Here is a 27,966-nt window from a genome sequence, read left to right on the forward strand (position 1 = left end):
CACCACGACCGCCGCATGTCCAGTGAGCAGCGCACCCATCGCACATCAGTCTGCGCCCCGTGGGCTCCACGCAACAAGCAGGATCGGTGCAGCAGCCGTCTCGCGGGGAACGAACGAGAGAGAGAAAGAGGCAGAGAGATGCAAGATTAGCGTGACGAACAGAGCCACGTTGGGATTGTATTGAAATTGTCTCGCTCTTCGTGACCGGTTTGTTCATCCATTCTCATAGATGTTGTTGCATTCGTCCTGGTCCTGATGAGCGGCGAGTGCTTTCCAAAGCGACGCTGACGACGGCAAGGGCCTCGACGCGCGGAGGAAGAGATTTCTGGGACATCTGAAGAGATATCTGCGACATCTGAAGAGATTTCTGGGACATCTGAAGAGATATCTGCGACATCTGAACCTCGTGAACCCTGGGGAGAGCGCTGCGCGTCTCGCGCACAGAGGAGCATTGTGGAGTAGAACCGTGCCGTCTCAGCTCGGCGGGTTGAGCGCGTACGAGGGCTCTCTCTCTCTCCATCTCTCTCCTCAAGTCATTAACGCCGAGCGGAACTGAGAGCCATTGACTGCTGATATTCAGTTTCATCGACAGCATCATCATCGCCATCCGTAACTTGTCAAGGCCGTCAGCACGTACCGTCGGATCCAGTCCAACTCCGTCGTCACCGTGTCGTTGTTGATATCCCAAATGCAGCTCGCGTGAAACTGAAAGCGCTTTCAGATTTGTTTTCATTTCGTGTTGGTTTTAGTTTTGTTCTACAATTTGTCTACATTAAAATCATTCTCCTGGGAGCGACCAGCACGTTGTTGAGAAGCCATGTCAGGAGTCACACGCGTGGAGCTCACGAGGACACGTTGAGCGCAGCCTGAACCTCCACCGTCAAATTAACCATCATCGCCATCATAGCCATTACAATCATAATCACGGCACCACCACCATCATCATCATCCCACCACGATCATCTGCGGAGTCGGCAGAGTTGCAGTCCCCATCGCCGCTGGAGCGCTCTGAAGAGCGAGAGAGGGCTGCGTGGTGTTGGTCGTGATGGCGATGTGGTCGCGACTCGAGCTGCTACTGCCCCTGGTAATGTTGGTGGCGCTGCTACTGCTGGGAGAGACGACGCTGGTGGTGGTGGAGGCGAGGCGTGGCGGTGGTGGTGGCGGTGGAGGCGCGGGGGGACGGAGGAACGGGGGGTTAAGGCCTGCAGCAGCATCAGCAGCAGCAGGAGGAGGAGGCGATAGAGGCTTCAGGACCTCCGAGGATGTGAACCAGCAGCACACCGAGGCCCTGAACGTGACGGGACCCAACAGCGAGGAGGTGAGGCTGACGATTCTTTTGGCCATTACAATATTTTTCCCCACAGATATAATCCCTTAAGATCACGGGACATCTCGTCAGCACGGATCTCGGTTGCCACAATGACACGTTGCACAAACATTGTCCGTCTAATGACTCGGACGATGTTGATGATGATGCTTCTGCTCCGCTGCTGCTGCTGCATCAGAGGTCGCTTGGTGGCTAACTCGTGAAGGATATTTCCACTGTCCAGAATCACACGTTACAGTCATAGTCCGGGGTTACATTTACAATGAATATTGTCGATGTCGTTTGCAAACGGGAGTGGGCATGTGTATATAGCGAGAGGTGGACATGATGTGGTGTGCCGGACAATGAAATATTTTCCACGTCACAGACGATTGTCTTCATTCCGCCTGCTCTTCGTGTCCGCTGGGGGCACCTAAGTCCATTGGTGAAGCAGTCCTCATTTCTATGGCGAGGGCAAGTCCATCCAGACCTCTCGGCACCATCAAGAGTAGAACAGCAGTGCTGCTAATATAACCCAGATGCCCTTTTAACCTCGAGAGCCTGAGTCTCAAGACTAATTTCGAGGAGGGTCCTGCTACGCAGGGATGTGTGCCCATTGGTTCGTCTCTTGTGCGGGGAAACTGGAGGACCCGTAAGACACATATTGGGGGGTGTCGCAGTTAAAGCTCCGCACAGATAGATTCAAGAATCCACTCTTTTACCATCATCTCGTGGCCACCTCCCACCCAAGTTTACGACACCGCATATCAAGTTGCAAGTTTGTGTGAACGGGGTGTTGAGAACTCAATCGACCAGGAAAGGTTTCAGTTGCAAGTGGCACTGGGCTGTCACCAAAATAATTAAAAATAAAAGTCGAGTGCAGTAATGAAGCACCTCCGATTAGCACGGATGGCTACGTATTGTGCGAAAGAAGTTCGCCATACGGTACGTACACACGAAGCGGCAAATCGAAATCGGAACGAAGCAAACACAACCGCGTGACATCAATGCCATCACATCGCATATCCAAGTCCTGCACGAAAGCAGTCTCAGCCCCGCTTAGCTTCCGAGATTCGATGAGACCGGCAGCATTGAAGGATGACGTGATCGTAAGCCGAGATCGTCATATCCGTGTGCGGAAATTCCACCTTGTTATGGCAGGGGCATAGTCCGTAGGCTTCGGGCAACTTGTTAAACTCCCACAAAGTGGCGAGTCGGAACAATGCGTTCCCTTTCGTTTATTTCTGGGAAGGCTCGTCGACTATTCAAGGCCTCTTTGTTCAAGAGGGTCCTGCCTTGTTGTCTGTGACTCGTTTCTCTTCCATGGGAGCGTTCTGCCGCGTTTCTTAATACTCGTCGCGTATACAGAGAGGGGGGGGGGGGGGCTTTGGGCAATAAAGACAACGGGTTAAGTTAAACTATAAACAACACCCTGGCGTCTTGTGTCTCCCAGACGGGAGAATGTGTGCGGCTGTTTTGCTCTTTAAGAAATTGCCGCCCCCCCCCCAGCCGTGATGCTGTGAGTTGGAGCCATCGGTTAGCCGACAATTGGCTCCAGTTCACTGATGAGTGGAAATTGAGTCAAAACCCAGAAATGTTAAAGTGTTCTAATTAGGAAAACGTTAAAGTCCAGGTGCGTAGCACCAGCAGGCTGCAAGGTGGTCAGGAGATGACAGTACAGCACTAGATATTCTTGAATCCATCTGTGCGACGCTCCCCTTGGGTACGCTGCTGAGTTTTCTCTGGGTACTCTGATGTCCTGCCGTCTACACGTGACCACGCTGGTCGGCGCGGGTTATGTGAAGGCGGGCAGCACAGAAGTACAGCACAACATTGCATTTGGCTGAACTGCCCTCTGCATCACGCGAAGTGTTCCGCAGCAAACTCTTGATTGTTTTGCTGATGCGTGGTGGTCCCCCGTCTATGCACTATCCAGGCTTAAACCTGCTTGGCTTCTGGGGTCCGATGGGTGGTTTAGTCACCGGCGGCATTCGTGAACGTCGGGCAGAGAATCTGTATGCACTCGGCACACCACGTCCAGTATACCTCTGGGCACCACGGCGACACGACCGGTGACCTGGGAAGAGAATATCGCATGAGAAATGAAGCCCGCTCAACGCCATATCGAGAGAGAGCAGCAGCATGGTCAGATCAGAGGTGAATTCCTGAGGCTGAGAGCGACGGTGAAAGATGGAAACGTAGACTGCGTCCTTGATCAAATATGTTAATAATAATAATTATCAACTCGAAACGCTGCACCACCGCCGCCGCACCGCGTCCACTCCTCGCTCTCCAAGAGCGAGAGAGAGAGGACGACTCGGAGGCTCGAGGAGGAACCGCAGACGAATGGGCAAGGCAGCAGCAGCCACGCGGTGAGCCGATGCCAACAATTGCCCAAGCTCTGTGCTCCTCAATATATTGAGATGTTTTCAACCAATTGAAGAGCGTTGAGCACCTTGTATTTCCAGGCAGCCTCCCATCCAGTCCCTATCCTCGTTCAAGCCGACTCAGCTTTCAAGATCTGGCGAGGTCCAGGCCCATTGAGGTTGCTTCGGTCAGAGCGTGTACTTATTTATTTCTGTCGATCACAGCAGAGGCCCCAAAAAGCCCAAAACACAACGCGGCCAGCAGCAAGCAGCACAATGAACGTTGTAAGGGCTGAAAGTTGACACGTGCCTTAAGTTGAGCGTGGTTGTTACAAGAGCTCGCGTGAACGGAGACGAGAGTCGATGGGGTTTGTTTGTGTGCACCGTGCGTCTTAGACTGACATCGGTGACCCTATGCAGGGATCGGCCTGCATACTTTGAGGCCGAATTAGCGAGATAAGAAAAAAATGAGAAAGAAAGTAACACTTGACATTCAGAGGAATGACCATCGGCTCATGAATGGCACCGGGCAGATGCGTCGCCAGGTAGCGCTGATCAGAACATTTCCAACGCGAGTTCCAGTTTGGTTTTCTCTTTTTTTGTTTCTCAAACATTCCGCTCCCAAGTGCCGCGGCGGTCTCGCGGCCTGTGACCAACTCGCCCCGAATGTGCCCGGTCGTGTCAAGCTCTCGGAAGCTCAGCAAGTACAAGACACCAATCACCCAAACACAAACAAATTAAACCAAACCATCACAATCCTACCAGGTTATTCCCACTGGGGTATCAACTTATTTGTAGCTCTTTTTCAGAAGCGACATGGCCCCAAATGATAGCTCAACAAAGTGGCTTATCACGTGGAAATGTCTCGCAGCAGCAACATGATCGAGGCCCTCCAAGACGCCCCGGCGTCTAGGAGGGGCGATGTCACAAACACAAAACCGCTGTCACTCGCGGTCGGTTGGGTGAAGTGGGGGGCCCGAGGTGGCCGCAGGTTGCACTCGCGACCCGTGTTGCTGTCTGGCGGCCCCTGGCTGGGAATCGAGTTCGGGAGGGGGGGGGGGGGGGTTGGTGGATCACTGTCGGAGTGGAAGTGGATTGTTATCACGGTTGCTGGGGACTGGCCCACAGTGTCCAACGGCCAGCAACAAACGGCACGATTTAAGATGTAGTAGGAAAGCTTTTACACGTTTGTTGAATTGGGCAAGGTTCTTGTAAGAGCTGGGGTAAAGAGATAACGATGATGGGAGAGAATCCCAAAGTGGAGCAGTGTGGTGAGTGGGTGAGTGTGTTGATGTGACCTGCAGTGTGGTGAGTGGGTGAGTGTGTTGATGTGACCTTCAGTGTGGTGAGTGGGTGAGTGTGTTGTTGTGACCTGCAGTGTGGTGAGTGGGTGAGTGTTGTTGATGTGACCTGCAGTGTGGTGAGTGGGTGAGTGTGTTGATGTGACCTGCAGTGTGGTGAGTGGGTGAGTGTGTTGTTGTGACCTGCAGTGTGGTGAGTGGGTGAGTGTGTTGTTGTGACCTGGAGTGTGGTGAGTGGGTGAGTGTGTTGATGTGACCTGCAGTGTGGTGAGTGGGTGAGTGTTGTTGTGACCTGCAGTGTGGTGAGTGGGTGAGTGTGTTGTTGTGACCTGCAGTGTGGTGAGTGGGTGAGTGTGTTGATGTGACCTGCAGTGTGGTGAGTGGGTGAGAGTGTTGTTGTGACCTGCAGTGTGGTGAGTGGGTGAGTGTGTTGATGTGACCTGCAGTGTGGTGAGTGGGTGAGTGTGTTGATGTGACCTGCAGTATGGTGAGTGGGTGAGTGTGTTGTTGTGACCTGCAGTGTGGTGAGTGGGTGAGTGTGTTGTTGTGACCTGCAGTGTGGTGAGTGGGTGAGTGTGTTGTTGTGACCTGCAGTGTGGTGAGTGGGTGAGTGTGTTGATGTGACCTGCAGTGTGGTGAGTGGGTGAGTGTGTTGTTGTGACCTGCAGTGTGGTGAGTGGGTGAGTGTGTTGATGTGACCTGCAGTGTGGTGAGTGGGTGAGTGTGTTGTTGTGACCTGCAGTGTGGTGAGTGGGTGAGTGTGTTGTTGTGACCTGCAGTGTGGTGAGTGGGTGAGTGTGTTGTTGTGACCTGCAGTGTGGTGAGTGGGTGAGTGTGTTGTTGTGACCTGCAGTGTGGTGAGTGGGTGAGTGTGTTGATGTGACCTGCAGTTTGTTGAGTGGGTGAGTGTTGTTGTGACCTGCAGTGTGGTGAGTGGGTGTGTGTTGTTGTGACCTGCAGTGTGGTGAGTGGGTGAGTGTGTTGATGTGACCTGCAGTGTGGTGAGTGGGTGAGTGTGTTGTTGTGACCTGCAGTGTGGTGAGTGTGTTGTTGTGACCTGCAGTGTGGTGAGTGGGTAAGTGTTGATGTGACCTGTAATGTGGTGAGTGGGTGAGTGTTGATGTGACCTGCAGTGTGGTGAGTGGGTGAGTGTGTTGATGTGACCTGCAGTGTGGTGAGTGGGTGAGTGTTGTTGTGACCTGCAGTGTGGTGAGTGTTGTTGTGACCTGCAGTATGGTGAGTGGGTGAGTGTGTTGATGTGACCTGCAGTGTGGTGAGTGGGTGAGTGTGTTGATGTGACCTGCAGTGTGGTGAGTGGGTGAGTGTGTTGATGTGACCTGCAGTGTGGTGAGTGGGTGAGTGTTGATGTGACCTGCAGTGTGGTGAGTGGGTGAGTGTGTTGATGTGACCTGCAGTGTGGTGAGTGGGTGAGTGTGTTGATGTGACCTGCAGTGTGGTGAGTGGGTGAGTGTGTTGTTGTGACCTGCAGTGTGGTGAGTGGGTGAGTGTGTTGTTGTGAGCTGCAGTGTGGTGAGTGGGTGAGTGTGTTGTTGTGACGAGCGATGGAGTGGTGAGTGGGTGAGTGTGTTGTTGTGACGAGCGATGGAGTGGTGAGGAGGTGACTGGCCACTGGAGAGCGACAGCTGTGAATTGGAGTGCTGACCTCTCACTGACCTGTCACTGACCTCTCACTGACCTCTCACTGGCCATAGCGGTCGTGGCTGTGGAGGTTTCAGTGGCGGCGGCGGTGGTGAAAGTTGCCTTGGTGCCGGTGGGGGTTGCGGCAGCGGTGGTGGTGGAGGTGGTGGTGGTGGTGGAGGTGGTGGTGGAGGTTGTTGGTGGAGGTGGTGGCCTACCCTGAGCTCCAACGGCGAACGTGTCTGCTCGTGTAGACACGGTGGCGGCGGTGTTTATCAGACGCACACGCAATTAGTGCTGCCAGGCAGCATTTAATGGACCCCAGACAATCTCTATACATGGGCTTGCATTGCTCGTTTGTATGCCAATTATGCCGGTCTGCTGGTATGCGGTGTATGTAGTTGTCCGTACGTGCGCGCACGCACGCACACGCGCGCGTGTTCAGCGACGTGTGCTTGTTGAATGCAGGACTACTGAGTGGTGTATTTGGTGGTGTATTTGGTGGTGTATTCGGTGGTGTATTTGGTGGTGTATTTGGTGGTGTATTCGGTGGTGTCTGCGTGTGTGCTGCGTTGTTCAGGGGAATTCGGGAGCGGTTAGCGTGCCGCACTAAGAGTTTGATTCCTGCCCACGGCCAACACCACTGATAATTATCTGAACCGATCCTGGGTCTCCCCTAGATCGACTCGGCCTCAAATGAGTACCTGGTGCGATGTGCAAACATCACCACTGGGGAAACAAAGGTGGCTGGGCGTGCGTAATGTTGGCCACCCACCCATCCACCCCCTCGTGAGGCTTCATAGGTGCTACTCGCTAACAGAACTTGCCCCAACAGTCTGTTCAGGCTATACGGGGGACCTTTGTATTTTTGTGTAAAGCTAATCGTTAAGGAGCGTTAAAAGAGCTATGGTGACACGCGGGAACATTGATTTCCAGTACAGAACCCCCAGTTTGTAGTAAAATGTAAAAAGATAAAGGCGCATCCCTGCAATTTCCAGCTCGCACCACTGCTGGCAGAAGTGCCTCCACTCGAGAGAGGATATGTTGGCCTGCTCTTCCATCGTGGTCAGATGGCTTGTAAGAGGTGGGGGTACCCACCCACGCTTTTCCCCACCACTCGCCATCTGAAGTCGAGCCATTTATAACAAACCTGTGCTGCTGTTTCAGTCCCGCACGGTCGTACATCTCTATCGCGTGAACAATGAAACCAATCATCACCGTTGGCCGCGACTTATCCACTGCTAGATTAAGGCCTCCCCGAGCCGATCACCATCTGTCGTGGTGCCACGACGCAGCCATTCGCGTAGTTCCTGGACGTGAGACGATTTCCACGGCTCCATCTCCGTGATGGACGCGCTCTCGGGCTACGCCCATTGGCCGCTACGCACACGCGGTCAAACCCGAGTCGCTCGCACAACCGAGTCCTGGCCTCCGGCTCTCTGCCCTGGAGAGGGTGCCACCACGGCCTGGGAAACATCTACCCATCGCGCTCGCAGACGGACGCGGCGAGCAGCGCTTTTGACTGCCGCTCGGGGGCCCGTTAGGCTGAACCTAAGCTCACGGGCCCCGCGACACCGTGCACAGCGCCGCCGCTCTGCCGTCCGTGCGTGAGCGGCGCTCACAACACTGCACGGCTTCATCCCGCGAGCCCGAACGGAAAGGCTCTCGCACAGGTAGGCAGGTGCCAGAACCCATTTATGGGGCACCCACGTGTGTGTGCGTGCGTGTGTGCGTGCGTACGTGCGGGTGGGTGGGTGTGTGCGGGTGGGTCCGTGTGTGCAAGGCGCATGTAAGAGAGCCGGCTACTCCCAGCCGCTCTCGGCTAGAGTTATTGTTGGCATTTGGCTCTCCCCGCCGACACCGTAAATTCGATCTAATATTTATTTGTGACCACGGCGGTTCTAAGGGGGCCCGGCATCGGCGCCTTTACTTATTTCTGTCGCGGTAACGGAGCTCGGCGCGTTCTTGCGTAACCGCGATCGCCGGCCCCGTCTGGCCGATCGGCCAAATAAGGCTCCGGGAGTGAAACGATAAATTAAAGGAACCCGGTGAAATAATGAAAAAATTTAGAATTCCCACCGTGTGTTATTTCACGTACTTGGCAGAGGCGATTCCGCACAGCGGTGCGAGGAGTGTGGGGCTGGAAGGCCCGAAACGGAGTCTTAACCTGCGCCCGTCACGTAACCGCACACGCGGCTCGTGCCGGGCGCCAGGGCGGCCGCTAGTCGCGGGCCAGCGGGAGCGCCACGCCGGTCGCGACGGGGACGCGGCCCGCGGAGATGCGGCGTGCCGCGCCCGCGCCGTCCGCTGCCCACGGTGGGGAGGAGGGATGGGAGAAGCGTGAACACCGATGAAGAGGACGAAACAAAAGCTGGAGAGTGCGCAAAGAAGCGCGCGGAGATCTTTGCCGGGAATGGCATCGAGAGACACGAAGAGCGACGCGTGGATTAGAGAACTCGTGCAGCTCCGTCGGGGAGACCGAAGCAACAGGGTGTGATGAAGCTCATGGAAACGGGAGCCATGGTGGTGATCGCGTGGCCTCGGTGGTCGTGTCGCTGGATGACACTTTGTACGCATCTCACGTTTGAATTCCAGTTTCTTGGTCTCCTGCCCGAAGAGATAACCGCTCAAAACCTACTCATCTTGTGCCCGTGGATTCCTTCCACTGGTTAAATAAATCATTACCTAACTGTCCGTCTCCCTCCTACTGCAGAAGTCGGTCTAAATCATTCTCGTCCGTCCCCCCGTCACCGCGTTGGACGGCAAGCAGGTAACCCACAGACTTTCATAAAAGGATAAACGAGCATTCTGAATGCGCCCACGGCACGATGTGATCGGCAGAGCCACGAAAATCGATTCGCTGGAGAGGAAAAACACAAAAAAAAACTTGGCGCTGGTTTCCGCACCATCTCGCTCGCCGGCTCGCTCGCTCCCCCAGGGCCAATGCTTTCATTGGCCTCCCCCCCCGCCCCCCTTAAGTGTCCATCTAGCCCGCCGCCAAAAAGCACACAACTTAACAAAAACTGGCAATGTAAGCGGCCGGTGCCGGCGCGATGACGCGGCCGTCGTGTTTTACTGTGCGCGCCGTCAAGCCTGAGAGTGTGGTCGCTCGATTGAGCCGTTCGGTGCGCCCGTTGTTTTAGCCGCCCGCTCGCCGCCACATTGGCCTCGCGACGCGATGACTGCCGACTCCTTGGCGGCCTTGGGGTCCGATCGACGCAACGCGGCCGTGAGAGACGCCGAGAATTCTGGGTAGCGGCGCTGGCAGCCCCCGTCCCTCGTGGAGGGGATGATTAAACATTGACCTGAACGTCTGCTCATGTGCAGCACATTAACAATAGTTTACAATATCTTCAATGTCATAATTTGCACAGTTTTCGTTCACTCGATGTGACAATGACTCGTAGGGATGGGGAACCACAGACAGGCGGGAAGGCAGCCAAAACCGACGCCAATAATTGGCCAAGCTCTGCGATCCTATATTGGAATGTTTGGCCAACTCCATTAAACAATGTTTATTCATAAATGGTCATGAGGGATGATGGCCGGTGGTCGAGACTGGTGAAGGAACGGCAGCAAGTGTTTAAGTAGGGGAATCAAAATAAAACATATCAATAATTGTGTGGATTGCTCTAGGCTTCGTTTTAGACGAGGTAAAGGTGCAGCCCTGCAATTGCTTGTGCGTGCCACTGCTGGCGGAACGGCCTCCAGCCGAGAGAGGCCCTCGCAGAGACGGTATTTGGAACCCACGCGTTATCTCGACCGCACGGGGCCCCGCCGGTCGACTAACTTTGGTCGACCGTCTTTGGTGGTCGCCGTTCCTACCGCTGGGTGGACACAGGCGGTGGGGAGGCGATTCAAGAAGCTCGCGTTGTTATTTCAGCTGCCTCGCCCGGAGGTGGAAATCCAACGAGGTGCGGTGTGCCGCTAATCGTTTTCGTTCTGGTGGTCACCACACGGGCTGGTGACCACCACGAAGACCTCGAGCCAGATGTGGTTTTGACGAGACTCTTGAGAGTGGTCCTGCAACATTTGTCGCAAGGTCTTTCAGGAGGAAGTGACGGCGAGGTGTGGTGGTGGTGGCAGCAGCAGTGGCATTGGCCATGTGACCACACGGGCATTATTTAAATCATCACAATGCTCGTTATACCCCAGGAAAGCCTCGCCGAAGCTCATGGCGTTTGTTAAGAGGGCCTTTGTGATTGGGATATTTTTCCATGAATTAGTGCTGGGCTTTTGGGAGCAAACCCAAGCGCATGTCAACCTTAGCTCAGTGGGGAGGGTCGCTCCCTCTTCTCTGCTGCCGTCATTGCCTGGAACTCCCTTGCCGTGCTGTTGAAGTCCAGGCTCAAGACACTTCCTCCTCTTCTCAGCCTGTGACTGAGCACCTCTTTATAAAATAAATATTCCTATACGTCGCCGTGATAAGTGGCCGTATTTAGTCGCTGCACAAATCCACAACGTAATGTATTCTGCAGAATTGCACGGAAACCTGTGGACTTTGCAGAGAGACCCACAAACTCAGCATTGTGTGACTGTGCTATCTTGCACCCCGTCCCACTCCCCCCGCCCCAAGGTGTCGGACTCGCGAGAGAACGTGCGAATCGATCCGCACGGGACGTGGATCTCGTTCATCCAGCACTCGCACGAGGGCGCCAACAAGGAGCGCAAGAAAGATGACAAGAGGCGCAGTCGCCTGCTGGTGAGCCCCCCGCCCCCGCCCCGAGTGTGGAAATGTTGCAGTTAACTGTGGCACACCGACTCTGCGTGTAGGAGAATGGCCCGCAGAAGCAGACATCGCAGAAGTGCTTCTGAAGGTCCCTTCCGAGGCATCTCCCACATGTCCTGCTGCAGAAATTTTTTTTCTCGCATCGGCAGTCATCCCAATATCTTTGTTTAATTCTCAGAGCTGAACTTTTGCCAAGTTAACGGAAGAGGCACATTTAAAACGATGCGTTTAATTTGTGCAGTCGTTGGTGAGCGGCCTGAGACCGTCAAAGCAATAAACTTGAGAAGCCGGTTGAATCACAGCGGGCTGAAGCCCAGATTTAAATCCAGGATCTCGGCAATTCTGGCTCGGTGGATTTATAACTGTGTAATGATTTGGCTCTCAACTAAAATAACAAACTTGTCGGATGATACATTGCAAGGCGAATGGTGTGAGTCTTGACTTGAGAAGGGTGGGACAGGAACAGGGTGGCTCTCTGCTTTTTGACCTGATGATGTCACTGCTGATTCCCAACGGAACACTGTGCAAGTCCTGGTCTCCAGATGTTCGCTAAGCCACAAACATAATACTGATAAGCCGGTAAAGTAGTGTGTTTAAACACTCCATTTCAAGAGGGTCCTGCGTTGAGATGTTTGGCCTATTTATTGTTTTAAGAACGTGTTTGCGTACGGGGCAGGATTTAACTTCACATTGCTGGGGCGTCAAACTAAAGTTGGCAGGTAAGTTGAGAAAATTGAAAAAGGTGACGTAATTTGTGTCGAGGAAATCGCGGCTGTTTTCATTGTAGTCCGAATGACGTAAAGTGGATGTGATATATTTAATACACATCAACAATTGTGACAGAAGGGCTAGGAATTTGGCACTAATATGCTCACGTCTTTCCTCAAAACTACAAACATTCAAAAAGCCATCCTGTAGGTTGGACTTGGACCGCCCAAAAATGTATGTTTTGAGTAGAATCGCACTCAGTGGAAAGAGGTCCCAAGTTCGCTCGTTTGAGAAAATGCTGCTGGCTAGTACTCGCTGTGAAAGCCGAGAGGCTGATGGACTTAAACTTAACATTGTTTATCATTTAAATCCTGCATCTTAAGTATGGCTGAATGTAAAAAGTATTAAAAACTATTTAGATCTCTGTCCAGTGTATTGAGCCAACAGCTGGCGATTGTGGAAGCCGTGTATAGCAGCTGCTCCATTCCTCCATCGACCGATCCTTTATGGAAGCGCTAAACGGACGTTTATCGTCGGGGAGATTCACCGAGTGGTGGCGTTCGTGATTTAGCAACGCATGTACTCTCATCCTCCCGGGAGCCATCTGTTTACGATCACTCACTCGACAATAATTCGCACGGCAGCGAGATGAGAACCTGATTAGGAACGGCCCTCGTTTCTGGCGAGGTGGCAGCGCGTAGCCCGGAGGAGCGTCTCTGTGCCTGTCCCCTCCCGCGAGAGACTCGCGTTTCAAGGGAGTACTTTGTGAAAACGTCGCGTTGTCGTTTGTTGTCGAACCTGTAAATGTCGAAAAAAAAACTGTCCGAACGGAATATATGGCACAGGCCCACCCCGAAATCCACAAGTTTCCAACAACAACAACAACACAGAAACTTTAATTGTGAACAAAAACCCACCAGCATTTCCAGGAAGAGCACCATAATGCACTTCTTCGTGAAATGCTGATCGGTTCTTCACATATCCCCAAGAACCTTAGTTTGAAGCTCGTCGAGTGGTCTGTGTGCCGCAAACGGCAGCAGTAGGCATGTGTGCCTTTGTGTGTTGGTGGTGCATCACGTGTAATTGTACATATGCGTTGTGGACTTGCGTACATTTGAGTCGTGTTGTGCATGTGCGACCTCCTGCCAGCGAGCATTTTGACACTCCACGTGACCTCAAAGTGCACCTAGCCTGGCAAAAATGCCGTGGTAAGGTCACCGCCACTTCGTGGGCCACGGCGTTTGTTGCCGTTGTTGTTGTTGCTGTGTCCGTGTGCGTGGACGAGTGTAAACACGCGTCCTTATGTTTGCGCGCGCGTCTTCCTACAGCCGGGGCCCCCCGGCCCCCCTGGACCTCCGGGCCCCCCAGGACCTCCTGGCCCCCCAGGAGCCAGAATCACAAAGGACGCTCTGATAAAGGAGTTCAAGGATATGGTGAAAGGTAGGCCATGTCTGCCACATCGGTAGCGAGCGATATCCGGAACAGCCCTGCGCTGACGAGTGTGGTGAAGTATGGTTAAACACCCCCCCCCCCCCCCCATGGCCGACACAACAATCGGGAAACTGTAATCTGTGTAGTTACAAAACGGGGAACAATAACAAGTTAATATAAAACGGAGTAACCGAGACGGTGAAATAAATTGCATTTTAATTCAGCGAGAAAGTAAAGGTGTACACAGAGTACTGTGCCGAACAAACACCATCACGGTGCAATTTAACGGTGCTTTTAAATGGGTATTTTTACATTTTACTCACGTTTCCATTTGGGTTATTTATTTACTTTTATATAGTTGTGTTTATTTGTTTGCACTATTTGTGGAAATGGTTTACACGCTCGCCTTGTACAACATCTGGAGGTCCTCTTGTATTGCGGGCACCACGGTGGCTAGGAGATGTTAACTACCTCGCCTGGTATACAGGAGGTCGTATGTTTGATCCAGACCCTAATGCCTGTATATTTGAAGTTTGTATGTTCTCCCCGTGGTGGCGTGGATTTTTCTCCGGGTCCGCCAGTTTTTCCCTCCACATTTAGAATCAACATGAGTCTTAGAGTATTTAGCTGCTATACATGTCCACGTGATACACCACATCTCGTTAAGCTCTCATTTGTGGCCAGGCCGCTTCTGAAAAAGAGCTACATAGCTCAGTGGGCCTCACCTGGTAAAATAAAAAAATAAAATAAAATTTTTATATATCATTTATTTCTGAAGCTATATACATCCAAATTATAATTTATAATGATTATTGTTGTTTACGAAACGTTCCATTCCCCTCGTCAATCACCGTGTGTTTTCTAATCCATCTCGATCATAACAGCCTGTCGAACACTCTTCCATGTGAAACCAGCATCTCTGAGTCTGTGGACATGTTTTAATGAAACCTATTTATACGCTTCCACTTATTAAACCTTCAGTTCATTTACTAAATGGGTTCTGAAAATGAATTTATATAATTAGTTTTATGCTGAGTGTCTGCTGCTGCTGCTGTATCCTGTACAGTGCTTTGAGATCCTTGATGAAAAGCGGTATATTAATCTAATTGTGATTATAGCAGATAGTAGGCACCGATTAAGACACTCTCTTCTCTTGGCACATCGCTGCGTTGCTGTGGGCGGCGAGGCTTCAGCGGTGGCCCAGTGGCGGTGCAGTGGCCTCCGCTCACTGCAGATGCTCGCAATCCCAATCTGGCGTCCGCCCCGATTGACACCGCCGTTGTGATGTTCACCGTGCGCATGCTGCACATCGTCCGCTTCACTCAGTGGATTTCCAACATCGTGCGACGTCATTCGCAAGAGCAGCCCATTGTGTGCTGGCGTTGGGGGTCTAATTTTGCCAAGTTCGAAAAATGACACCGCAAAATACTCTCGCAAGCGAGAATCATCGTCGTCTCGTGCTCTCTTGTTCAACAAAATAAAAAGTAACGTTTCCCCGCTGTCTGGGCCCACATGCTGGATTGTGTCCTCCTGTTCTGTTCCCGCAACGAATCTCTTAAGTTATGAAGCAAACTTGGAGAGTGCGCAGAGCAGCACAGAGAGGCGCACGGGTGGAATTAGACTGACAGTGACGTGAAAACGTGGATTTGAGATCAAACGAAAGCTAAAGACATCGTCGGCCGTCAATAAAAACTGAGCGGCTTGAGCACAGGACACGTCGCTAAACGAGGCCACCGCAATCTGGCAAGAGTGGCAGCCAGCAGATGTAGCCGTTGATAGCTCCTGACCGACGACGACGACCACCACGACGACTCGCGCGCGGAAGCAAAGCGCCGATCCTGTAACGCGTCGTTTATTCTCCGCCTCGTCCGTTGCCGCGTCTCCATCGTCTCTGGAGCAGACGCAGCGGAGCGCCGTGCGGCGGCGCTGCTCCTGCAGCCGCGGGCCGCCCTCCCCGGGGAGCAGCGAGGACCCGAGCAGTGGCGGCTGGCCCCGGCCACGCAGGCGGCCGTGCTGCTGCCCGATCTCCCGCGGGCGCTCGAGGAGGCGTTCCACTGCAAGCTGGGGAGCAACGCCACGGTGGAGCGACGCTCCTCCGCCGAGCTCAGGGGCTTCCTCGCGGTGAGCGCCGACTCTCGCTCTCCACACGGATCTCGCGCCCCTCGCGGCGTGCCGGGCCGGGTTGATAAAACTACCGAGTTTCTTGGGAGGCTCAACCGCCCACATTCACGTAGCCACACCTACAGCGGCCTACCTCGACCCTAACGACGTTGACCCCGCACCTGCCGCTCGCAGGGCCTGCCCACTCCCCTGCCACCACGGCGCGAGCGGGGCTTAATGCACTCGTACTCAGAGCTGTACCTGTGCTGTGCTACATTCGCTCTAACCAGGGGAGCGATACGGAATACAGGTTGCCCTCGCTCTACGCGTGCTCGGTTTGTGCGATTTTGCGTATATGTGGCCAACCTTTGGCTCAATGCGGTATGAATTCACTCTGCATGCGGCTCTGCGGTTGGGCGTGGGACATTGCGAGTACTCTGTGCGTACTGTGTGTGAGTACTCTGTGCGTACTGTGTGTGAGTACTCTGTGCGTACTGTGTGTGAGTACTCTGTGCGTACTGTGTATGAGTACTCTGTGTGTACTGTGTGTGAGTACTCTGTGTGTACTGTGTGCGAGTACTCTGTGTGTGAGTACTCTGTGCTTACTGTGTGCGAGTAGTCTGTGTCCGAGTACTCTGTGCGTACTGTGTGTGAGTACTCTGTGCGTACTCTGTGTGAGTAGTCTGTGCGTACTGTGCCCGCTACTCGACAGGCAGCTGTCTTGTGGCACGGTTTCGCTTTGTGTGCCCTTTTGTTAGAACACATCTACTACCACCACACAGAGTGTGGGAAGCCTGCGTGTGTACATGCTGGGCACAAGTATACGTTGTAAACCTACGACTTAATCACGTGGAATGCGCCCTATCTCGTCAGATCGCAGCGCTCGGGATGCGTGACCACCACGCACAGCAGGTTGTTATAGGCCACTGGGGCTACGCGGTGGGGCAGCGGAGGGCAGCGGAGGGCAGCGGAGGGCAGGGCAGCTGAGTCTCCGTGCCCACGCTGCCCACCATTCACCAGCCCACCTCAAGGGAGTGCAATGGGCCTCCATCCGGCAGCGGGGCGACGAGGGGGCTGCGGGTGTCGTGTCGCGACTATCTATAGGGTGGCTTGGCACGGGGGGGGGGGGCAGCGGGAGGGGGGGACACTGCGCACGCCTCTGACTTACGGCGCTGCTCGCGCGCGACTGTTCCTCGCCGCTGATCCCGTAATCGCGCTCTTCGCGTCGCTGGGGATGAAAGTGGTGTCCTGGCGGTTTTTCGTTGCGACCTGTCGGCTCCCCTCCGCCCACGGGGGGCGGCGGGCAACGTCAAACACCAGCCCCCCCCCCCCGGTCTGCCGCCCCCTCCCCACACACCCCAACCCCACACCCTCCAACCACCCCCTAGCGCTCCATACTTTGCACAATCAAGGGTAACTCTTTTAACATCATAATATTGGCGAACGATGGTATCGCTCCAATACACAATGGCGCCTTTGTTTTTGATCGTACGTTGATCGCGATATTAAGATGACGTGCGGTGGTGTAAGCACAGCAGCTCCCTATGAACCCTGCTCGATGATGAATGCTGATTAATCACCGAGATTGCCACACGGAATGCCAGTGCCGATCTAATGAAATCCTATGATTTGCTTGAGATATTCGCTGATAAATGAACTTTCTCGGTAAGATGGGGATCAATAATTACCCTACATAGACACGCACATTCATGGTACATCCTATATAATACTAATAATAGTAATGTACAGGCCTTTGTCAGTCCACTGCTGGATGGAGGCTGCCCCACAGTGTCGGTCAAACTCAGGTCACCAGGTTGCACGTATGTTAAACTTCTTTCGCACCGCACGTAACCAACCGCGCTAAGCGGAGGTGCGGGGGAAGGACAAAAAACTAAAAGAAATCAGTTCTAAAGAAACGAGTGATTAAAAACTGCGCAGGTTCACAGTGCAGCGTGCTAGCCACTGGGTCATCGCTCCACACGCGTACTTTTCACAGCGCACACGCGCGCACTTTGATTAATTCAGGGCTTACTTTGTTACTCCTGCGATTTTTTTTACTCTGCATTCCTTGCCCAGACAAGCTGAATATTTATTTTTTTATCGAGCAGAGTAATGAGCTCCCGGCTTAATTCTACCATCAAAGGCCGCACGGGTGTCCGGAGGGCGCAGCGCTCGCTCCGCTCAACGGGGCTCGCGAGCGACGCGCGCGGCTCGGCTCCTGGGGACCGCTCGAGCGACGTTTGAAACGGAGAGGGGAAAAACCAACGACCAGTACGGAAAGTCGTTTCTCAGATACACTCCGGGATAATCCCGCCAAAGGCCGCCCGTGGCGTTGTCGCTCTGCGGCCTGCCGTTCGCCTGCAACGCAGTCGTGTTCGCGAGCTTCGGTTGGATTTACATTTCCAGTGCCGCCGCGTTCGTATCTCCTGCCAGGATTAAATGTGACGGCCCGAGGGCTTGTCTGAATCACGACGAGGCGGTGCGTGGGCCTCTATTCTCGAGCCAGCGGCGGGCGAGCGACGTTTCCCAGCGGCTCAGTTCGTGGGTTTGCAAAAACGGCAGTGCCCCTGACGGTACGGAGGACAGCCAAAGTTGGTGTGCCTTCACAAAAAAACATCAGTGGAATGGTGGGTATCTGCGTTGGCGACCCTGAGCCATCGCTGGGCATTCCACGTTCCCATGGCAGGGGCCAGAAAACAATGGTGCAACGCGACGTTTTGCCGAGGAGCGTGTTCTTTGGTGCTACGAGGACCTGGGAATGTTTGCTGCCTTCCATCATCCAATTTAGTTTTCGAATAGAGCCGTGCAGCTCTTACATAGTGCCTTACTTTGATCCCAGTTTGCAGTTTCGTAAGCAGCCCTTGGCGTGCATTTTCCTGTTGTGGCCCAACAGCTACATCTTCAATCGTGTCGTAAACGTATGGAGTGCGCCAGGAAGCACGGAGAGGCGCGTGCTGGGAATTGCCGCGAGAAACAGGGACAGTGGACTTTAGAACGTACGCAAGTTAGAGCCATCGATTGCATTGACGATTAAGGAAGGTAATTGGGCTCCGGTCAGGGCACATCATTGCTTTGATGGCATGACGGCCGATGGATGAGACTGCTGGATGGATTGGCAGCCATAGCAGAGGGCATGCCCGGAAGCACGGCCGCTACGGAGATGGAGTGAGAAATGACAGCGGTTCGCGTGCTGCAGCGAGACAGACGATCCGCAGCACGGGACCGTAAGAGGGATTTCGGTATCTTGGCGAGGCCTTCACCCAGTCGCGAGTGGTCGATGGCCGATGCTAACGACAACTGTGGCACATCAGCCGGGCTGCGTTGGCCGCACAGCACAGACATTTGGCACCAAAGCATGTTTCGTGCTCAAATTAATTCAGCAATTGACACTTATATACACATTGCATGCACAAACCGCACCTTCGCGCTCCCGTGCCACCACTCGCTGCTGAGAATCCAGTTCTCTTGCTATTTCCGTCGCCGCTCGCGAAACGAACTCCGCTCACGCCGGGGCCCTGCAGGGCCTCGGAGCGCATCTCAGGGTGCGGCCCCTGTGACGAGTCTCTCGGGCAGCGCGTCGTGGGGGGGGGGGGCGGGGGCCGGAGGGGTCCGGGAGGGGATGTTGGGGGGGGGAGAGGGGATCACGGGGAGGGAGCCTCTGCTGCTGCTGTTGTTGGGGGAGCAGTGGGGGAGCTTTCGGGTGCTGACGTAATTTATTTTTTCCCCCCCGACAATAACCAGAGATCAGCTTAAGCGGGCATTAAATAAAGTGCGACTCTCTGTGTAAATACGTTGTCATTTCAAATATATGCGATGTGTATTGTACGAAATAAATAAATAATGTCTTCTTGCACGTTAAAGCCAGCGCGGATTAATTGTGGAGAGCCCTGGAGAGCCGTGGAGAGCCCTAGTCGGCGACTCGAGTTCAACTCCTGACCAGGATCAATGCCCGTCATAGCCATCATCATTACTAGAGATATCAACATCATCATCACTAGAGATATCAACATCATCATCACTAAAGATATAAACATCGTCATCATCACTAGAGATATCATCATCATCACTAGAGATATCAACATCATCACTAAAGATATAAACATCGTCATCATCACTAAAGATATCAACATCATCACTAGAGATATCAACATCATCACTAAAGATATAAACATCGTCATCATCACTAAAGATATCAACATCATCACTAAAGATATCAACATCATCATCACTAGAGATATCAACATCATCATCACTAGAGATATCAACATCATCATCCCTAAAGATATCAACATCATCACTAGAGATATCAACATCATCATCACTAAAGATATCAACATCATCATCACTAAAGATATCAACATCGTCATCCCTAAAGATATGAACATCATCATCACTAAAGATATCAACATCATCACTAGAGATATCAACATCATCATCACTAAAGATATCAACATCATCATCACTAAAGATATCAACATCGTCATCCCTAAAGATATCAACATCATCACTAGAGATATCAACATCATCATCACTAAAGATATCAACATCATCATCACTAAAGATATCAACATCGTCATCACTAAAGATATCAACATCATCATCACTAGAGATATCAACATCGTCATCACTAAAGATATCAACATCGTCATCCCTAAAGATATCAACATCATCACTAGAGATATCAACATCATCATCACTAGAGATATCAACATCGTCATTGCTTGACTTAAAGCTTTCGTGACTGCAGGAATTCATATTCTTGGGTCTTTCGGAAAGAGCACTGCTTGCGTTGCGATCGAAACGTCGTAGATTTCTGTTATTTTTTATTATTTTCTTTGAACTGACTTTACCGAAAGACCCAATAATAAATCGTCATTGCTATCGTTATCATCATCACTATAGTTATCAACATCGTCATTGCTAGAAGATGAGACCTTTATTGCCAGTATCAAAATATAAGAAGAGGTTTTACCCTTTCTGGCAACAAAACAGTTGTGTTAAGATGTTCAAACACCAAACAGAAACTTTTTGCAAGGAATCCTGTTTGCATTAACCACACTACTTGTGGTGAACATGCAAACAAAAACATGCTTTTGATAATCATTACTTTCGTCGTCACATCATCATCATCGGAACCATCACAGCTGTTATTTGCAACACCACCGTCATCATCACCACGATAATCATCCTTGTCATGAGCCCAATCATTGATGTTTTAGTCTTCTTGTAGTTTGTGTTGTTATTGCCATTATAACCAGAGCCCATTGAGAAGTTTTCGTGACTGCAAGGGTCCATACTCTTTGGTAGGTACCTACGTGACTTTACCGAAAAAACCAAAGGGAGACCTGAATGTTTAGTGCAGAATTTTTTACGACAGGAATATGAACTACAAATAAATAAAACAACACGAGGCAGAACGATTCTTTGTCAATATAATAAAAGTATGAGTGTGAAAGCATAGTTTAGTAATGTTCACGAAAACAAGTCCCAAAAGTAAACACCGGGTGTTTGTCTTATTAAGACTGGGCTCCGCCATGGGAATGTGGAATTGCCACCACTCGAAATGAATGGCTTCCGTTGGCGTTGGTTTCATAAAAATACCAGAACTTGTGATAAACATCCACGCGACAACTGGACAGCCGCGATCGGGAGGAAGCGAATGAGCGTATTTAAAGAATTAATCATTTGCTAATGATTCATTCCTGCATGCTATGTTTATCTCCCGGTTTGTGTCTTAGGACGAGGAGGAGGAGGGTCGTGTGAGCTGGAAGCGGCGGCGATGCGTATGAATAATCTGTGTGTCTCTGTGTTTCATTTGTGCAAAATGCCAGGGGCAGTCGATGAGTTTGGGGAATGTGGTGTTGAAAGCATGCGCTTCATTTTATAATAAAATAATGTTAAATAATGTCAAATTGTTTATATAATACTACAATTAGTGTAGAGAGATGGGCGATTTATATTAAGCCGAAAGTTATGTTGGCAAGGATGGGTGTTATTGACGAAAGCCTTCAGATGTATTGTGTTGTGTACGAACTGCGTACATTTTACATACGATGCAGTGCATATGTCAGATGCTTAAAGAGCATAATATGTTACACTGATGTGTAAACAAGTGAAAATATTTAAACGTGCATAATGTAAATTTTAAATAGACATTACATAAATACAGCATGTAATGTGTATAAACGAGGTCACAATGTGTATACTTGCAATACGTAATTTGTATACGTACGACGGTGTGTATATATGGAACACACTGTGTATACAATACGCCATGTGTAGAAACTTACCATGGTTACACACATTTCCGTGGCCAAACAGAGTCCCTACCCACAGCGCAATCGCGTGGGGCTACTGAGCGCACCTCCACCGCGGCCACGAAGCGTTCTCTCCCTCGCACCGCAGGTCGTCGCTCTTCCCGCTCTCTCCGCTTCTCCCCTTGCCCTGCTCCACCTGGGAACTCCCTCCTCCCACCACCATCATCGCCGTCTCTTATCGCTCTATTCTAGAAACGTGTCCTCTCTCGTCCATTACATCTTCGATAGCGCTGCTTGCCGCTTGGCGTTCCGAGCGTGTGGGCTTCTTCTCGGCAAAACTGCCGTTTATTTACTTCACTTACTTTATTTCTGGTGGCTCGTGCTCACGCAGGTTGCAGTTGTGGTCGAAATCGGCGGTGATGGAGAGGCAACGTAAAGGTTCTAGCGAGGCTGGAGGCCTGCAGCTGGTTTGGCCCGTAGCCTGGTCCGTGGGAGCGTGGGAATCGCCACGACGCGACCGTGCGGCCGTGCTGCTGGGCTTTCGTGGCGCTGTGGGAACGGTGGTGGTGGCGAGAGCTCAAAGCATGCCAAGCAAAAACTTGGGGGGCCCACGCAGCTCCCCGGGGCCACAGATTCAAGAAATAAACTTTGAGATGCATCAAATATCCCATTCAACATAACCACCGACTCGTTCGCTCGCTTAATCACGTGCTCGCTCGCTCACTCGCTTATTCATGCACTCACCGAAGATGTCAAATTGTTTGGCTGGTTTACATGACAACATCTGGCCGGCGATATACATGGCCCGACCGAAAACGTCACGGCAAACTCACCTGTGGACTCGTGGTTGTTGTCACGGCAAACTCACCTGTGGACTCGTGGTTGTTGTCACGGTAAACTCACCTGTGGACTCGTGGTTGTTGTCACGGCAAACTCACCTGTGGACTCGTGGTTGTTGTCACGGTAAACTCACCTGTGGACTCGTGGTTGTTGTCACGGCAAACTCACCTGTGGACTCGTGGTTGTTGTCACGGCAAACTCACCTGTGGACTCGTGGTTGTTGTTGTGGTTTGTGTCGTTGCAGCTGCCCTCGGCGGGAGGGTTCGTGCGAGGTAGAGGCATGGACGTGGACTCGGGCCACTACACGGCGCAAATCTCGGGCATCTACCAGTTCTCAGCCAACATCCACATCGGTGCGGGCTGACACGGGGACGTGGGGGACACGGGGACGCGGGGAAGCGGGGGACAAGGAGACACGGTGACAGTGATGATGCTGCTGTTAGTACCGATGACGATGGCGGTGACGATGGCGGTGACTGTGTGTGTGCGTGTGCCAGACGGCTCGGATGTGCGGAGGAAGGATCACCTGCGAGGCCGAGACTGCGTGCGCGTCCACATCTGCATCGACTCGCAGTGCAGCCGGCACGCGTGAGTCTCACCCACAACAAGACAAAGATCCCCCGTGTGGCCTTAACAGACTGTTGGGGCAAGTGCTGTTAGCGAGCACCTAATGAAGGCTGTCGCAGCACACGAGGGGGTGGGTCGGCCAGCACCATGCCCGGCTGCCTTTGTCTCCCTCGTGGCGATGTTCACACACCACACCGGGTACACAGTTGAAGCTGAGTCGACCTAGGGGAGGCCCAGCACCAGTTCAGATAATCATGACCGGTGCTGGCCGTGAGTAGAAATCGAACTCGGGTCACGGGGTTCGTAGCGCAGCGCACTAACCGCTGCACCACTGCACCCACATCACCCCCCACTCTCGCTCTCCACCTCCTACTCCCACTCTCTCCTACTCCATCCCACTATCTTACTCCCTCCCTCCCTTTACAACTCTCCACTCTCATCTCACCCTTCTACTCTACCTCCCACTCTCTTTCGCTCATCTCCTGCTCTCACTCATTCCCCCTCACTCCTTCAAGCTTTGCTCAAGATTGTTTTGAAGCATCGATATTTGAGTGGGGCTTACTGGGTATTGGGCAGAGTTGGCAGATCAGTGGGGCCCTACGAGCATGCGTTGGTGTCGACGTCAGAGAGAGAGAGAGAGCCTGGAGGCCACTCTCACTTTGTGGGCGGGGCTAGCGATGGAGTGGGCGTGCCCATGTAACATTGGGTGGCGCTGCCAGCCCGCGCAGTGGCACGTCCCTGTTGAGGCCTCCCAGAAAACGTGGCAGCTTCAGCGACGCCTTGTGCACTCCGCGTCGCCACCGCGGCGATCTCCTCCTCCTGCTCTCCCTGACGTGCGCGCCGTGTCCTGTCCGTCCCGCGGTCCGTGCCGCAGGCCCCTGGAGACGGCATCAGGCCTCGAGAGCAACAGCCGCGTCTTCACGCTGCACCTGCAGGGGCTGCTCCAGCTACAGGTGTGTGCTCCACGCCGGCCAAAGCCCGCGCTGGCACCGGCGGGGCGGCGCGAGGCCTGGGACACGTCGGGAAGGTGCCCCCCAAGGGCTCCGTGCTCGAGTACGACGACAGTCTGGGTTTGAGTCCCGGTTTAGCCGCACGGAACTCAAACTGGGTCTTTGGGTTAATCAAGTTGATGGTGGAGGCATGGCCGCTTGCGACTGCATAAAATCAGATCTTACCTATTTTCAGGACTACTTTGGTGTTAAATTCAGCTTAACCCAGCTTTGGAATGTAGTGAGCCAATGGTCTCTTCCACATCACCAACGACTGCACAGAAACCTATGACGTTAATTTACCTCTTTGTCGCTGAATTCAGCTAAAGCTGAGCTGTCTGAGGATGAAACACAAGTTGGTTTGGCGATGCCCTGGCACCTCTCAGAGAGTGGAATCCCCGTCTGGCGCGTGATGCCAACCACGCAATTGGAGTAACGACCTCCTCCCCCCCATCCCACTCCTATAACGTAAAGATCCTCCAAGTCATTCACTCTCTCGCTCAACTCTCTCCCACCGCAGCACTAATACTCGTTTTGTTTCACTAAACTCCGCTTACCCCAGTGGCAAAGGCCAACGTTCGTAAACCCGCCGGGTGGCGCGCTGTGAGAGAGCACGTGGTGAGAGAGAGCGTGCGGTGAGTGAGCACGCGGTTGGAGGTAAGGTGCCGCTGTTGAAGCGGGTGGTGAGGTCGGGTCCAGAGGTAGAGCCGCGCAGGACCCCACGAGGTGTGAGCCAGCGCCCTCTCGTGGCCCGGAGAGAGGAGACGAGCGAAGCGACGTCGGACGTAGTTCTGCGGTGTCCACGTCAGCGCCAGATCCCCCCACGTCGCACGGCTTCCTGACGAGGTGTTCTAGCGACGCAAAACTCAGTCACGCGCCTTGTCGGCAGAAACACCAACTGGGGTGCGTTCATGTTCAGCCCTCTTTGTCAATCCACTGCTGGATGAGGGCCTCTCCCACGTGCTGTGGATTGCGGGGAGCTCCTTCGCCAAGTTGGTGAAAGTAGGTGGGCGGAGGCAGGGAGCGTGGAAGTGCAGTGCAACCTTGGATTTTGTTGCACACATCCGACCCTGCTGCTCACCACGTAGCCCTGCAGCAGCCTATAGCAACCTGTTGTGCAAGGTGGTCGCCCATCCAAACACATTCCAGGCTCAACCCCGACTTAGCTTCTGAGATTGGCGCATTCTGGGTGATTTTGGTCCCAGGAATTTAGGACGTAATTGGTGACGAATCGATGCAGAGTATCTACAATGGGAGACATTCGCAAAATGTCTATCGTCTCCCCTCTAAATCCTCTTACCGTGTGTGTTAGGTGACCGCAGCTGTGCATGACTGGAAGAGCTCGTACGTTTAAGACCGTGTCTGACAATTGGGACTTACAAATCATACCAACAAAACCAAAAAATGCATTCTTACATCGAGAATCATGTTTGAACCACATCTCTAATGCCAATATCGAATGATGGCGTACGTTTGTGAACATCAGCGTTGGAAAAATCTTGCAATGGAGTGTTGTGATCATAACAGTTCAATTGTTCTGGGTCTAAAATGAGTGTCAGGGTTTATTGATAAGGACACTTGTAGAGTACTTTACGGACAGAGGCGAGGATATGTAAATATGATGTTTAAGATGATGATACTGATGTTGGCATCTGATGAGTGATAGTAACGATAGCGCTAATTCTGATGCTGCCGCTCATGATGATGCTTATTGCAGTGCTTCTACTTCTGATGGTGATGTGACGACATCTGCAAAACTGATTCCTGCTGCTACTGATAATGATACCGCTTCTGCTGCTGTTTCTGCTACTACTGCCACGGACGACGACAATGATCGTCGATGACGCCATTCCTACTGCTGCCGACGACGACGATCACAAACTCGCGTATACACCTCGACAGCTGTGCGTTCACCTCTCTCACTCCTTCACCCGTCTTTGCGTCGCCATCCCTCGGACTCATGCCGTTCGCTTTCCCCGGCTCCCAGGTCGGGCAGCACACGTCCGTGAGCGTGGAGAACAGTGCTGGTGCCGCCATCGTCGTGCAGAAGGGCTCCGACTTCATGGGCGTCCTCGTCGGGGTATAGCGTCGGCCCGCGCGCCACGCGAGGCCCTGGCACGCGCTCTCGCTCGAGGTGACGCTTCCGCTGTTCGGGAACAAACAAACAAATCGGAGAATGACGAGCACGTCCCAACGATCGGAACCACCCCGTGCGCTACGACTTCAAAACGTTCCGCGCGCGCGAGTCGTGTCGACGTTGTCTTGATAACGCAACGTTACGCGAACTCCGCGTGCTTCATTAAGCAAAATCATCCCAAGTGTTTCTGTCGCCAACACCGCCGGGGTTCGGTGTGCGGATTCCCGAGTCCGGACGGCACGGCGCTTGGATTAGAGATGTCTTCTGTCCCTCGGTGGCCAATACTTGGCTATCCGTGGGCAAGGACAAAGTTGGACGAAGAGTGATGCAAATGGTCACAGGTGTTCCAGTGAACCGGACGTTGTTGGAGCAAGCAACCGTCGTGTAAACGGGAAATAAAAAGAGTCAAAGGAACCTACGGCTGTTGCTGCACGACAAAAAAAAAGTTATAAAGTTAATCGAATAAAAACTGTGAAAACACGACGATTCACCACCACGTGGGACTACTGGACGCAAGTGAACAAACGGAGGGTGAGTGAAGGCCCCAGCGACTTGGGTAACTGTTTCGGCAGACGAGATGGCCTGTTTGGCTTGGTGGAATTTTTAGTGTGATTGACTATGCCTGCTTATGAGAAAGGTCCAATAAGTTGAGCCCACAAGAAACCCTGACTGATGGATGATGGACAAAGAAGTCCTGTGCTACGAGGCCCACGGGAAGGCCCGAGCTGCAGGAAGCCCAAAGTGATCAAGACCCACAGGGAGGACTGTACTTCGAGACCAATGGGAAGATCTCGGTGACTTTGCCAACGTGAAAATCGCAAGCGATTTTGAAGCGACAGGAAGCGCTGTGGGACTGGCATCGCCTGCGAAAGTCGTCTCTGTGCTGCGACTCGGCCGACTACATGAGGCCCAAACCTGGCTGACACAACGAAGGTGTCGGTGCCTCTGTGCGGAGTGCACGCAGCTCACTGAGCAACGTTCAAAATGCACGTTTACGAGCATTTACCCGAACGTTGAAACCGAAATCACACTTTGATACGTAAACGGCGAAAAGAGAACAAATGTGACACGTATATGTATCATGTCTGTACAATCACGTTATGGAATAGCCTGAACCGTACCCATTGTCTGTATTAATAGTAAAATGATAATCGCTGTAAACCTGTATCACACAAGGCCATCGTATAACTGGAAACATTGCCACAAATGTTTTTTTTTTAAGTAGAAAAAATATTTTTTATTATCTATAATATTTTTTCCGTATATGCTAACGAAAATAAGACTACAAAACGTACGCTGGAACAAAAGTATATTATTATTATTATGACGACGATCGACAGGTTTTTATAATTTAATACCTTTTATGACTTTTATGAGATACGTGTCTGGGACATTACCATGTTTTTTTAAGTTAAAATTATTAATAAAATGTATTAATAACATTACAAGGCAGTTGTTAGTCGAAAAATATATAACATTATTTCTCACTCTCCGATGTTTATTCGCCCTGTAACCTTTTAAACATTTAATTTGTACTGAATAAATAAACACAGTGTAATTGCTAGAGCATGGCATTCCACATTATTCAATTTAAGCG

General features: G+C 52.2%; 1 protein-coding gene across 2 annotated transcripts; it reads left to right on the forward strand.

Annotated features, from left to right (window-relative positions):
• On the forward strand, positions 1–27,933 carry LOC133352470 (adipolin-like). Of its 2 annotated transcripts, none has more exons than XM_061568133.1 (8): positions 1–1,318; positions 11,188–11,313; positions 13,377–13,488; positions 15,377–15,600; positions 22,921–23,029; positions 23,174–23,264; positions 24,118–24,196; positions 26,220–27,933. In XM_061568133.1, the coding sequence occupies exons 1-8, from the start codon at positions 1,046–1,048 to the stop codon at positions 26,316–26,318; spliced, it is 1,113 nt and encodes a 370-aa protein (XP_061424117.1). In that variant the 5' UTR covers positions 1–1,045; the 3' UTR covers positions 26,319–27,933. The 2 variants fall into 2 exon arrangements, with proteins under 2 accessions (XP_061424117.1, XP_061424118.1); XM_061568134.1 differs by having other exon boundaries at positions 15,380–15,600.
• Positions 27,934–27,966: the final 33 nt, after the last annotated feature.

This window comes from Lethenteron reissneri, chromosome 40, assembly GCF_015708825.2.
Source record: "Lethenteron reissneri isolate LAM-NWPU_2019-01 chromosome 40, ASM1570882v1, whole genome shotgun sequence".
Taxonomy (NCBI): domain Eukaryota; kingdom Metazoa; phylum Chordata; class Hyperoartia; order Petromyzontiformes; family Petromyzontidae; genus Lethenteron; species Lethenteron reissneri.